General features: G+C 40.4%; 1 protein-coding gene across 1 annotated transcript in view; it reads left to right on the top strand.

Moving 5' to 3' along the window:
* MYO16 (myosin XVI) overlaps positions 1 to 14,442 on the top strand; it is a 422,800-nt gene that overhangs the window by 80,913 nt on the left and 327,445 nt on the right. Inside the window, exon 4 of the mRNA XM_061170768.1 lies at positions 10,419 to 10,527. Within this exon, the coding sequence (XP_061026751.1) occupies positions 10,419 to 10,527 (109 nt within the window). The remainder of the gene's footprint in view (positions 1 to 10,418; positions 10,528 to 14,442) is intronic.

Genomic DNA, 14,442 nt, shown 5'->3' with positions numbered 1-14,442 from the left:
ATCTGATACCATATATATATCTTGGTAGCCTATCTTTTCATATGCATTTTCTGTACTTCTGCAGGCCTTAAATTTTTCTGCTACAACATGGTTTTTAATGATTTGCTGTTTACATCATATAAATATCCTTAACTAAGTATTCTCCTATTTTTGACATTTTATACAAATTTTCACTACCTTTCTATTTTTACGGTACTATTATTACATCATTTCATGATTAAGGTAATGCATATCTCATCACATATTTTTATGCAGGCCATTCTATTTTTTTTTCACTTTAGATTTTTACCTGTCATGCGTACCCATGTTTTTAAAAGCCAGATAGTTTTACAAGGCTTGTTGGAAGCTCTGTAAAACTCAGCCGTTCCCTTCAGCTCTACCCTTCGAATTTTTCTTCCCAGATACAACCACCTTCAACTCTTTTAGATGGTTCCTCTGACTTTTATATGTATTTTGTGTTAAATAACTATGTTAATATTGCTACACCTTGATTTTTCATATTCAGTCTAGAAGACGGATTATTCAGCTATTGTTTGATACTCCCAGCCCCCGCTGGATACACCCATTCTGCCCATGTGCCCGTCTTCCCCTTTTCATCACCGCAAACTTCTGTCAGATGAGTATTAGAGGTTTCTTTAGCGTGACTGTAAATGCCATTCACACCCCAGTCCCTTGGAATTCTACAATTACCTTTTCTTTCTTACAGGTTTTCTTTTCTTGGCATGGTTTGTTACTTAGCATGGCAGCTGTGCTACACATAAATATTTATGTGCTCCCAAAGTAATAATTACTGACCTCAGGATGTTTGCAGAGGGAGCTGTAAAAATGTGTTCCAGTATCATTTCAGCTGTTATAAAATTTTAAATGCTTATAATACAGGTTTTTAATTTTTTATTACCATAAAAATTTGCAATCATTAAAATCTCAAAGTACGCTTTCATCATAATTAGCACTTAATGCATAGTTCCTTAATGAATAAATGGATTCCCCAGCGGTATCACCTCCTATGTTATCTGCCCAAAAATCTAGAATCCCAAGGAAAATTACGTGCTCCTAGTTTTCTGTCTCTGCTTAAACAATGGAAACTGGTGGGAAAGTCTATGCTTGGGACCAGAGATGCGTGAATTTTCTGCTTCGGTTCACTAAGTTTTCATGATCTCAGGCAGGTAGAAGCTCAGCAGTCCTCTGGTTGGTCTGATTCAGGAAACAGGAGGCACAGGAAGACCTGTGCCCAGACAATGAGTCCTTCCTTCTCAGCCCTTTTCACTGGTGGCCATCAGGGCTAATTCACTCTGTTACAGGTTTCTGCTGGTACACGCCGTACCTGACAGCATCCCTCTGACTGCTGCAGGGATTTCAACTCTGATGTCTCAGCTGAGGTTTGGGGAAAGAGGTTGCGATTCAACGGCTTGGGGTAGCCAGGTTTAAGTGCTTCTTCACCAGTTCCTTTTGGTGGCTTGAATAATTCAGAATAAAATAGCATTCTTGCCAACTGTCTATTTCAACAATAATAAAGAGTATACAATGATGCAGAGTAGAGAGGGCAGGTATTACACAAAAACGTGAGCATTTGTCATTTCTGATGGCATCCGCTTGCCCTTTTGGGTGATTATCTACCATCCTTTTTCTTCATGATTTTAGGTTTCAATTTTGGGGGACTCTTTGGGTTTGCTTGTCTTTTTATAAAAACAATTTTCTGTCTTTGTTATGAGTCGTTTGAAGGTTTAGCAGTTCTTTGGAGTTTGTCCTTGAAGACACAGGTCAGAATTATGAGAAACTCGTCTTTCCATTTTCATATAATTGGTTGAAAGCAATAGAGAAAACTCTGTAGTGCTTTCCTGGGTCACTGGCTGGAAGACAGACTTTCAAAAACCTAAGTAGTAAATTACCTGGAAATAAATGAATTGGACACATTTTTTGGAGATCTCTTTCAGAAGTACCTGCAAGTTTCCACTTAATCTTTCATAAATGTGTTTTTAAGAAACGGATTTATAAAGGCTTCCCTTATATATCTCAGGGCAGGCTGCATTTTTTTTTCAATAACAGTAATAATAGAGGGCATTCTGTTATTTGTCTTGGTTTGCTGCAAATACTGCCCTTGAAACTTTGAACATCGTTGAGCCCTTGTATTCTGGAAATGACATTTTTAAAGTATTTCTTGCCTTTGACTAAAATTATTTCATTTCCTCATTGCTGGTTTTGTCAAAGATGTTCTATGATAAAAGTAAGCGGGGTGGGGCTTCCCTGGTGGCGCAGTGGTTAAGAATCCACCTGCCAGTGCAGGGCACATGGGTTCGAGTCCTGGTCCGGGACGATCCCACAGGCCGCAGAGCAACTAAACCCGTGCGCCACAACTACTGAGCCTGCGCTCTAGAGCCCATGAGCCACAACTACTGAGCCCGCGAGCCACAACTACTGAGCCTGCGCGCCACAACTACTGAAGCCCACGCACCTAGAGCCCGTGCTCCGCAACAAGAGAAGCCACTACAATGAGAAGCCAACGCAGTGCAACAAAGAATAGCCCCCGCTCGCTGCAACTAGAGAAAGCCCGCGTGCAGCAACGAAGACCCAACACAGGCAAAAATAAATTAAAAAAAAAAAAAGTAAGTGGGGTGTGGGAGAGAAATCCAACCAAACCAAACCTGCCATCTTTAATATTTCAAAGAGCTCTGGGCTGTATGGTCCTATGTCTTTGCAATTTTTTCATTCTGTCCCATTCTTTCCCAGATTTTAATTCTTTAACCTAGCTAAAAACTGTGCTTGCAGAGAAGGATGGGTGATCTAATGGTTGTCTTTGCAAATAATATATAAATAAGATATTCTTTCTCTTCCAATTAATTATTAGGATAGCTACCATTTGTTGAGTGCCTAGCCCTGAGCTGGGTACTGCATAGGCTTATACTGAAGATAACTCTTCTACACATTATAGACTAAGAGTTGGCTCCACTTTGCAAACTGAAGGGCAGAACTGGGTGATTTGCCCTTGGGCACAAAACCAGTGAGCAGAAACCCGGCAGTCAGAGCCAGCCTCCCCAGAGGCCAAGCCAACTTCCCCCCATTTCTCCCATTTTCCACCACCTCTAACCCACACCTCCCCATCCTTTGTGTTCCCTGTGTTGCAGCTCCCTGTGTTCTAATGTTCCATTTTCCATTTTGTAATAGTTTCACCAAACTTCTTACCTTAATGAATGCAAAATAGTGGGCAATACAGAAGTACAAATTTACAGACTTCTTCTGTGTAAGAAACCCCATTTAGGTTTCTTGTTTTTATCTAAATATTTCCCTTTCTTTTGAGTGTGCATTGCTTGTAGGATAGAAAGTTTTCTTATTTAATGTGAGACTCCATGAATAGTTCAGCAGTGAATATTATTGCATTTCCCAAACACAGGGTATTTTTGATCAAATGAATTGGAAAAATGTGGGGACAATCTTTAACTGGTTTCTTGGAGACAATAAGCTAAATGTACCCCCAAATTTTATAGGGTATGGATTATAGTACAAAGTATTTTACAATATAGTTTGCAGTCAAATTTAAATCAAACAATTTATGTAATGTGTCAGATGATTATATTTGCGAAAAACATAACGAAAATCAAATTAAGTTGTATTAGCCCTTTATGGTTTATTATGCCTGAATATGTAACTATGCCAATAGATTGGTTTTTACAATTTTTGCTCTTTCCTCTGTAAAGTCTATGCTAAAATATTATAAGCACTTTAAAATATTAACAAAAATACAGTCCCAATTTTTAAATAGCCAAAGCACTTGAAAAGATTATTTAGAAAAGGGATACAGTAGCCATAACATGTTAAGAAATAGCTTTTCCTAGAATTAAAACTGCGAACTTTAAAAAGTTACAATTTTACAGTATATACCTATATCAAATCATCATGTTGTACATCTTAAAATTACAGTGTTCTATGCCAATTATATCGTAATAAAGCTGGAAAAAAAATAATAAATTCAAATAATGAAGCTCAAATTTCAAACAAGATTTTGAGAGCTTGTATTCTTCTGTATTTGACATTCTATATTTTATTCTATTCCAAGGGTCTGCAAACTAGGTAGGTCCCATGAGACAAATCCGGCCCACTCTCTGTTTTGATGGCCTGTAAACTAACATTTACATTTTTAAATGGTGGAAAATATCAAAAGAAGAAGAGGGACTTCCCTATCGGTCCAGTGGGTAAGACTCCATGCTTCCACCGCAGGGGGCACTGGTTTGCTCCCTGGTCGGGGAACTAAGATCCCACATGCCGTGCAGTGTGGCCAAAAAATAAAATAAAGTAAAGTTTATTAAAAAAAAAAGAAGAATATTTTGTGACCTGTGAAAATTATGTGAAATTCAAATTTCAGTGTCCAAAATGAAAGTTTGATAAGAACACAAAACAAAATGAAAGTTCTAACATTTCAAATTGTCAGTGATAAAATAAAATATATATATAAATAGAAAAAATATATAAATACATAATTTAACAGTTTTAATAATTCATTCATTTATTTACTAATAATTGTTTTCTGAGCACATAGAGCCTGTATTAAATCCCGGAGATATAGAAATATCAAAGTATTTTGTCTCATGGAGCTTAAAATCTAGTGTGGGATATGGTCAATAAGTAAATATGTGTGTGCTTAAGACATTGGATCATAATCATCACGGTGAGAAAATTAGAACAGAGTAAGGTGATGTGGAGTGATGAAGTATTGGGGGATGGGGACTTTTAAACAGCGATTCGATGAAAAAGCTGTAAAGGAACAGCCATCTCAAGATGCCCAAGGGAGAAAGCGTTCCAGGCAGCTGGACCAGCAGGTGAGGTCAGTGGGAGCCGGGCATTACATGAGGGACGGTGAGGAGGCCTGTGTGGCTGGAGGGGAGTGAGCCAGAGGCCAGTGGAAATAATGGGTTGGAGGGACGATGGGGTCCAGACGACGTGGCACTTGGAAGATGTGAGGGAGATTAGAGACACTCTCTGGTCTCACAATACAATTCCCAGTGTCCTTAAAACAAAAGCTTACAGGATGCCAATAGCATGTTCTCTGTCCTAAAATAATTGCGTGTATGTTATATATTAGTTTGGGATAACCTTTACCTTAGCACAGGAGTACAAAATTTCCTATTCAAAGAAGAGAAACTCCTGGGATAAACAAGAATATAAAAAAGAATGTATAACTGAGTCACTTTGCTGTACAGCAGAAATTAACACAACATTGTAAATCAACTATACTTCAATTAAAAAAAGAAGATAAACTCTCTGCAATTCAAAAGCACCAAATACCCACTCACATAATTTTTCTATTTTCCCTATCATGTTTGATGCCAGCATTTTTATATTTAAACGGAATATTTTGTGGCAAGGTGTTTGCAGACTATGTAAATATTTTATTCCTCATCAACGATTCTCCCAAACTTTGACCTTTCCAATACTCCAGTATTTCCAATAGTTTTAGCATCCCCTGGTGACTCTCATCTGAATTATTACTCTAATGAATGCTAAATTCTAACCTTATCATTCCTGCTACATGTACTAGTTGGTATTCTGTCGTAAGGAAGAGCTTTCTTCTCCCCTGTAGGCAGGGATTCATTTCTTTACTGATATCAGTATGAACCCATGGGTTCTCAGCTGCAACTTGACAGTCTAAAAACATCACTCGACCAAGTGATCAAAGTTACCTTCATCACCACCGGGATCAAGGAACATCAGGAGTCTTCTGATATGGCACCATGGGAAGAACACAGTATCCCCTCTGTGGTTGCCTGCCAAAAATCTCATTGGAAGGACCTATGAGAGAAGGTCTTAAAGAAGAAGACAGAAGAACTGTTCCAAGTGGAAGAAGGCTAAAGAGAAAGGAAAAGAAAATGCCCCAGGTAACCCCTCATTCTGTCCTGAGCCAGGGGGTGATAGCGATCAAGGATGTCATTGGAAAAATTAATGAAACTTGGATGTGGACTGTGCTTTATATAATGGAATTTAGTGATGCCAGACTTTCTGATTTTGATAACACTTACGCAAAAGAATATCCTTATTTTCACGATGTACATACTAAAATATTTAGGGGTAAAGGGACATGGTGCCTGTGACTCACTTTTACAAGATTCAGGAAAAATAAGAGAGACAGAGAAAGCAAAAATAGGGGAAAAGTGTAAATAATTGGTGAATTTGGGTAAAGGGTTTCCTAGCGTTGCCATTATACAGTTCTACAAACCGGGTGGTTTCAAGCAACTTGTTGTCTCACAGTTCTGGAGACCAGAAGTCCAAAGTCGAGGTGTTGGCAGGGTCGTACTCCCTCTGAAACTTCTGGGAAAGCATCCTTCTGTGTCTCTTTGAGCTCCTGGTGGTCTCAGGTACCCAATGGCTTGTGGCAGTGTCACTGCAATCTCTGCCTCGATCGTCACATGGCTGTCTCATCCTCTGTGTCTGTGTCCCCAATAACCCTCTTTTTGTAAGGGCACCTGTCATTTACTTTATTCCAGAATGACTGCATCTTAGCTATTCTCATCAGCAGTGGTCCTATTTCCAAATAAGTTCACATTCACAGGTACCAGGGGTTAGGGCTTCAACATTGCTCTTTGGGGGGATGTAATTCAACCCATAACAGATATATAGGACTTCTTTGTACTATTCTTGCAACTTGGAGTAAACTTGAAGTTATATCAAAATAAAAAGTTACTAAAATTATTTGCATATAAAAAGTGGTATTTGTGTGTACAGTGTTAGGTAGTGTTCTAATTTCATTCTTTTACATGTAGCTGTCCAGTTTTCCCAGCACCACTTATTGAAGAGGCTGTTTTTTCTCCATTGTATATTCTTGCCTCTTTTGTTGTAAATTAGGTGACCATATGTGCATGGGCCTATCTCTGGGCTTTCTATCTTGTACCATTGATCTATATTTCTGTTTTTGTGTCAGTTCCATACTGTCTTGATTACTATAGCTTTGTAGTATAGTTTGAAGTCAGGGAGCCTGATTCCTCCAGTTCCATTTTTCTGTCTCAAGATTGCTTTGGCTATTTGGGGTCTTTTGTGTTTCCATGCGAATTGTAAAATTTTTGTTCTAATTCTGTGAAAAATGCCATTGGTAGTTTGATAGGGATTACATTGTGAGAGTAGCAGCGACATATATACACTACCAAATGTAAAATAGTTAGCTAGTGGGAAGTAGGCGCATAGCACAGGGAAATCAGCTCGGTGCTTTGTGATGACCTAGGGCGATGGGATAGGGAGGGTGGGAGGGAGGCTCAAGAAGGAGGGGATATGGGGACATGTGTGTGCATATGGCTGATTTACTTTGTTGTACAACAGAAACTAACACAGTATTGTGAAGCGATTACACTCCAATAAAGATCTATATAAAAAAAGTGGTATTTGCTTATTAAAAGTCCATCAGGTACCTGTCATTAAAATTTCAGTTTTAATGTGCTGGAGAATTATTACTAAATGAAACGATTGGCAAGTTTATTCATTGACATTAAATTGCTACGTAAACTAATAAAATGTTTATTTACAGGAAATGTGCATTTATTTGTTCGTATGTCATCTAACATGCAGTAAATAAGATTCCTTCTTGAGAAGCATGAGACATTTGAGTTCTATTTCCAATACTCCAGGAACAGAGTGTAGGACAAATTGGAGATGGGGTGGCCTTCCAGTTTGCATAATGAGAGAGGAAATGTATTCAGGGCTCCTAGTAGGAACTATCCAGTCCTCAACTGCAAAAGCATTTGAGGAATTTGCTTTTGCATAATATAACATTTACTTCCCTGATGAAACCAATCATGACATGTTTGATTTTCTTGAAGCCAGCTGAAGGACTTGCCTTAGTCTTAGTTCCAGAGGGACCCATTAACAACACATTACCTTCTGAGTTAGTCAGACTAAGAATAATAATCAGCCATGAATCTTATCAATGGGGTTTTTATATATGTATGTACAATTTCAGAATTCTAAGTCAAGAAATGCAGCTTTTTCAGGGGATCATGTGGATACATGTTTTGTGGCACGTGAATCAGCTCTTCTAGGGACGTCTACTAAGACCAGATAGTTGAGTGGTGGGGGTAGAGCCACCGCAGCTGGGGTGTCTCACCCATGTCCAGTGGCAAGGAAAGAAAGAAAGAGAGGGAGGGAGGGGGGAGGGAGGAAGGGGGAGGGAGGGCGGGAGGGGGGAGGGAGGGAGGGGGTGGGGGAGAAGGAGGGACGGATGGAAAGGGGAAAGAAGGGAGAAAAAGTCTCCCACAATTGTCATCCATCTAGAAAGAGTGAAGGCAGGAAACTTAAGTATGCATAGAGTGATTTTGTAATTTCATGTATATACTCTTAAAAATGAATGTCAGAAAATTTAGTTAAAAATAATTATCACGAAAAACATAATCCTTTGCCTCAATTTTTAGTAATTAGTTTAAGTTCAGCGTTTGCTTATTTTTCAATTTGTTTCAGTAAATTGTTTTCAGGGCCTAATATGTCCCAGGCACCCTTGGGCAGTAAAGAGGAATGAGATGTGATCTGTGATTAGGGAAGTTCCCGACCCCCCCCAGGAAGGTCTCTACAGGAAGTAACACCTGGTCATTCAGCAGCACAGACCAGTGGGGAATTAATGGGTTGAAATTTCAATGAATGAACCCAACTAAAATATTCAGCACCGCGTTTCAGTTTCAGACTCTCTTTGAAAGAGCCTCATTACTCCTGAAAGAATAGAAAATATTCTCCCCCAGTGCCCCCTCTCCCTGGGCATCAGGTTGCTCCCCTATTTATTTTTGCTGTTGTTGATACTATGTGACTCAATTATATTCACTGTCATCTGCCGCCCAGATGTTTGACATAGATAAGATCCTCTCGGAAACATCTATGCATTGGCAAAAAAGAGTAACCTGATTATCTCCCACCTCTTAGTAGTGAAATCAGCAAGGATGCCCTGTAGTTCTGTGTCTTAATTGATTCTTTAACTAATGAAGCTTGGGTAAATATGCAAAACCTTATTCTCCTGGTTGGAGACTAAAGGAAAGGAATCATTAGCAAAGTCTACTTAAGACTATTGCCTCAAATAACTTCTTTTCAAACTCTGAATACCTGAAACAAAATGAAATGCACTAAGAAGATAATCTGAAATCTTTAGGACCTTATAATGACATTTTCCTTAGGTAAGGGAAAATCTGAAATATCTAACTTGACCTGTTCAAATAAAGAAGTATCTTCATATGGTTATAGAAAATATAATGTGGTTCACTCTGGATGGTAAGGTGAGCAGTACAACTTACGTGGAGGGAATATGCTACCACTTTGATCTACTTCTTAATTTTCTTTTTACTATATTACAGCAGTCTTTTGGAAAACCTGTGCAGACTTGCTAAGGCATAGGAAAGCAGTGTATAGATACACACACACACACACACACACACACACACATACACACATACACACACACAAGGCAAAACCCCACATTTTAATATATAAAGCTATTAATGTGATGTTCCTTTTTATGTAAAGTTATGAATTTGGATATTATATGAACCATATTAACTGTATCCACATTGCAATACAGACTCCTATTCAGGAAGAAGAATAGGGTGAAACTTTCATTTGTTTGGCCTGAGTTTAGTGACAGGTTATTGGGAGGAGGCATACGGGAAATCTTGCCTGATAAATGTTACGGAGCTCATTAGAGAATGTAGAGCAAGGGTGACAATTGATGTGACTACATTTTTAGGAATGAAAGCGCGTCTATCATTGTATTTAGGCTGGGATGCGCAAAGAGTCCAGCGGTGAGCTCAGAGGTGCTTGAGGGAGAGCCCTTTGAAGCTAAAAGATGTGTGAGAGTCGTATTTAATATATGCCATCCATTAATGTCTACAGATTATGCTTTTTGCTGGAAAACAGTTTTTGGAAAGAGGAAAACCAACTAGAAGCCGTTAGCTCAGCCTTTATTAAAACGACTGTAGTGTGAGAACAGCTCTCAAATGAGTTTCTGTGGAGAGCAAGGAGATTAAAGATGTAACAGATAGTTTGGGGAAGATCAGTCAAAGGTCATGCAGGAGCTCTCCGTTCAGACTCTGAAGGCAGGGCCACTTCTGTTGTGTTAGGACATAGCCAGGCATGTCTAGGGCAGCCAGCATAGAGGCGTGCCTGCTTTAGCACCCGGGGATTGGATATTTTGGGTTTGGCAAGGCGGGTGGAGAGGAGTACTTGCGGCTAGGGTCTTGCCTGTCAAGGGTCAGTTGAACCTTTTTGGACCATGAGAGTTTCTCACAAAGTAGCTAATATAATTTGTCTTAAAAAAAATAATTCCAATTTGCTATGTGATCCTGCCGGCTGTATCTAATGTAAACTTTTCTGCGTCTGTTTCCTGAATAAGATAGAAATGAAAGTTTGGATCTGCTTTCTATGTTAACAGTATATATAATGTTAAATTTGTTCGTTTTCACTTACAGGCTGGAGCTAATGTCCTTCTCCAGGACGTCAATGGAAATATCCCACTGGACTATGCCACGGAAGGGACAGAATCGAGCTCCATCCTATTGACCTACCTGGATGAAAATGGTAGGCAGATGCCTTGAAAAACCATAGAAAGATAGAAGAAGAGATAGGGTGGTAGAATTTAAGTGTATATATTTTAGGCGTGCTTACATGATTTCAGACGGACGTCGTTTCCCTCGATTGTGTGAAATGAGGTCTTGTTCTGTGCAGCGTTTCATAGTTGGTTTAGTCAATGCAGTTTTGCAAGCTGGCAGAAATCTGGAGACCAACCATGCAGGGACATTTTAACAGGCATCCAAAGTCCATAATTAACCGGACTGGGTTTGTAATTATAATCTATTCTCCACTGGGAGGGGAGGGGAAGTGAACCAGCACAACTGAATTTTGAGTTAATGAGCGTGAGGTCATGTGAAGTGTATTCTCTTAGGAGCATCCTGCCTCCGAAGAATCCCACGCAGGTGAGTGAGGGCTAAAGTCAAGGGCAGTTTGCACAGCACCCCAACATCCACTGTAGGGGACACATGGAAACTCAACCCTTGTCGGAAGAAAGCCCCACGGTCATGGTGCCGGCTGAAACGATGAGGCTGGGCCCCCAAATGCATTCGCTGACAAAAAATGTTTAATTGCACAGCCTGAGTGTATAATTTCATGAGTAGGTTCAGCCTTGGCGAAGTGTGAGGCGTTTGGAACCCTGAGCCCCATATGGTGTTAAACTAAAGGAGTATGCCCCGTCGGTTTTTTTTTTTTTTTCTTTCAGCTCTTTAGGTATAAAGAACACCAAAGAAATTCCAGCCCCTTCAAGTATGATCTTTTGTCAGAGAAAAAGCTCAACATATTTAAGAGGCACATCGTGCCTGAGACCCTATCGTTCTTGCCTCTAAGAAAACCCTGCACATCTGCCTCTGCGCTCTCTGTGCTCTGGACCCCCTCCAGATCACTTGTCCCAAAAGGTTTATTCTCACGAGGGCTTAGAACAATAATAATTAGTGCTTAGCAGCCGTGGGTTCTTAAAAAAAAACTTGTCTCATTAATTCTGAAAGCAAGGTAAGCGATGTTATCTTCATTGGAGAAACTCTGAGCTGCGCTGTGGTTCTGAGGGTCACCAGGTCATGGCCCCGGGTGACAGGCCGTGGGGTAGAGTCACTCCCTGGTCCCCACTCCTGCAGAAGGGACGTTGCGCTTTCTCGCATCTCGTCAGCTGTGACTTGTTGTTCCACTGCTGGGAAGTTTATCATTTGGATCTTTGCAAAACTTAACTTGGAGCGCACGATTCTGAATCTGAGTGAAGAACGTGGCTGTCTTCTTTATCTGTGCCAGTTCTGTGGGATCGGTTCCTGTTCTTCTCATTGTTCTGAATTTGTAATAGCTACAGTCATGTATCTTTCCCTTTGGAAACTAAAATTAAGTTTCTTTCTTTGCAAAAGAATGAACTTTACTTCTTCACCTTTCCAACTCATGGGAGGATTTTGTTTGCTAAGAACATTGAGTGTTTGCAAGAGCCGTATTACTATTCCATATAAAGAAAAATAAGTGTACTCCTTTAAGAGGCTGATTTAAAAATGATTAAGGAAAAAAATGAGAAGGAGATACTGACTCTGAATGGTTAGGAGAAAAGCTGTCACGACGATGGCTGTCACAATCCGTTTGTGAGATACATGTTTGCCGGAACAAATGCGCTTTAATATCTCTTACATTTTTAATTCTGTTTTCCATTTGTCCCTGCTGTTGCACTGGCCTCTGCCTTTCATCTCTCTGCCCCTCCTTCACCCCATTCACAGTCTGGTTCCATTTCTGCCCACATCCTTACTCCTTATCTGGATCAGCTGCCATAGTTCCAGTAAATACTGTCTAATTCAATTTATTCTCTGCATCCTCCCCCGTCCCGTTGGTGCGCTTTTAGAGTTATCGGTTGTGACAGCATGGGCTGATACTGTTAGAAATTTCTAATGTTCCAAGATGGGATTTTCATTATTTGGTGCACTGCGTTCTTCTAACTAGGCGTGGCAAACCTTGAGTTCTCACTCTGCATCATCCAGCTTCAAATCGGAGTACTTATCACGCTGTCACATGAGGACACATGTGGAAGAAGACAGGCCAGGTAGCGAGCACGCTGATTACGTGGAAAATCGCTGGTCACAGGTTCTAACTGTACGGTCACCACCGGCATACACCGTACCCCTGGTCACAGCAATTAGCCTCAGCTCACTGCCTGAGCTTCCTGGGCTGGAAAACAAGACAGCGAGGAGTTCTGATCAAGCATCTGATGCAGACGAGATCTCCGGTGCACGACAAGCCAGCTGGCATTCAAGGAAAGCAACTGATTATAAAATGAGCCAGCAGGGAAAGAAAGCGCTGCAGGGAGAGCTCAAGGTGTCCAGGAAAGATGCTCACCGTGGAAAAAAACATATAGGTCTATGTTTCCAAGTCCCTGAAGAGTAAACAAAACCTTTTTACTTTGCCCTTCATATGTCATCACCCATGGCCCTTTCTCCTTTCTTTCAAATCCATCCTTTTAGGAAAAGCAGCTCATATTTATTCTTCTGAGTTCCTAATTTCCTCTACTGAGCCCACTGAAGTTCTGCTTCCTCCCCTACCGATCTGGACACGTCCCTACGGTGATTGCCACTGCCCTCGGTTCTCTATCCAGCTGTCACTTTTCTGCTCTCCTGCATTTCCTCATCGCCCTGTGACATTCAGTGACCTTGATCACACTCTCCTATGAAAAGGCTCACCTGCTCTGATCGGCCCATAGTTTTTCTCCCTTCTTTTAGTTTACTTTGGATGCACCACTTGCGTATCCAGAAGCCAAAATGTTGGTTGTTCCCAAGTCTTTGTCTTTGAGCATCTTCTCTCTACACACTGTCCCTGGTCATCGTCCCCTCTTCCTAGTGTCCTTAGCACCTACCTGACCCCAGGGTTACTCTTGCAGCTTAGATATCTTTCAAGACCTTCTGCATTGTACCTGCAATTTCATTATGTGTCTTGTGTCTTTGACTTGTATGTCAGACAAGTTGAAATAACGTGTCCAGTATGGACCTTCATGTTGTGCTTTCATACTCTCTCTGTATTCTCTTTACCTTTACACCCAGAAATCTGAGTGTCTGAACATCACTTTTCTTCTCCTGAATCCCTCACGTCGAATTGTCACCAGATCTTACAGATTCTCTTTCCTTGACATCTTTCAAATAAGTCCACATATCTCACCAGCCACGCTATTACTGCCTTAGTTAAAACCCCAGTCTTCTATTCTGGAACAGCCTTGGAAACTGGTCTTCTTAACTCCAGACTTAGCCCTCCCTCTGCATTTTTCAGGGACTCCCAGATTCATCAGTCTGCAAATGACCTTGTATGTTTCTCCTGCTTAACAAAGTTCATTCAAACTGCTGTTCCTGCACCAACCCCTTCAGAATCATCCCATTATTGGGGTGACAGTGATCCCGATTTGCCTGGGACAGTCCCACATTAAGCCTGTGGTCAGAGTTGGGGGAAAGGATTTGGTAGAGGTTACAACACCGTTTTGGCTTAAACTGGTTTATTTCTCTTTGCTAGAACAACTTTCATTATTTGCCTGCTTAACTTTTTTGCTTCCGTCAAGTCTTGGATCTCTTTGGAAGCTTACCATGGTGACAAAAATTGAGATTAGATGCAATTCTCGGAGCTTAGGGAACCCCAGTGTACAACCATGGGACGGGTCATGTCATGACATAATGATAAAATTATCTGTGATAGCAGCACAGAATACCCCCAATACAGGATGGATAATGGAGAAAAGGAAAAGCTGAATTGTTACAAAACAATATTACCTTGAGAGGGACAGTTAAGGAAGGTTAAGATAAGGTTCAGATTGACTTGAGATGTTAATGTAGTTTCGGTTCTTCACAAGCATTTATTGATATAATCAAATGTAATCCAGCAGTAGTAATTAGTATCACATGTAATAACTTGTGCATTTCAGGTAAATGATTTGTTTCTTATGTC

The sequence above is a fragment of the Eubalaena glacialis genome, chromosome 16 (assembly GCF_028564815.1).
Source record: "Eubalaena glacialis isolate mEubGla1 chromosome 16, mEubGla1.1.hap2.+ XY, whole genome shotgun sequence".
Taxonomy (NCBI): domain Eukaryota; kingdom Metazoa; phylum Chordata; class Mammalia; order Artiodactyla; family Balaenidae; genus Eubalaena; species Eubalaena glacialis.
The sequence above is the reverse complement of the archived record's forward strand: the minus strand, read 5'-3'. Positions and strand labels throughout refer to the sequence as shown.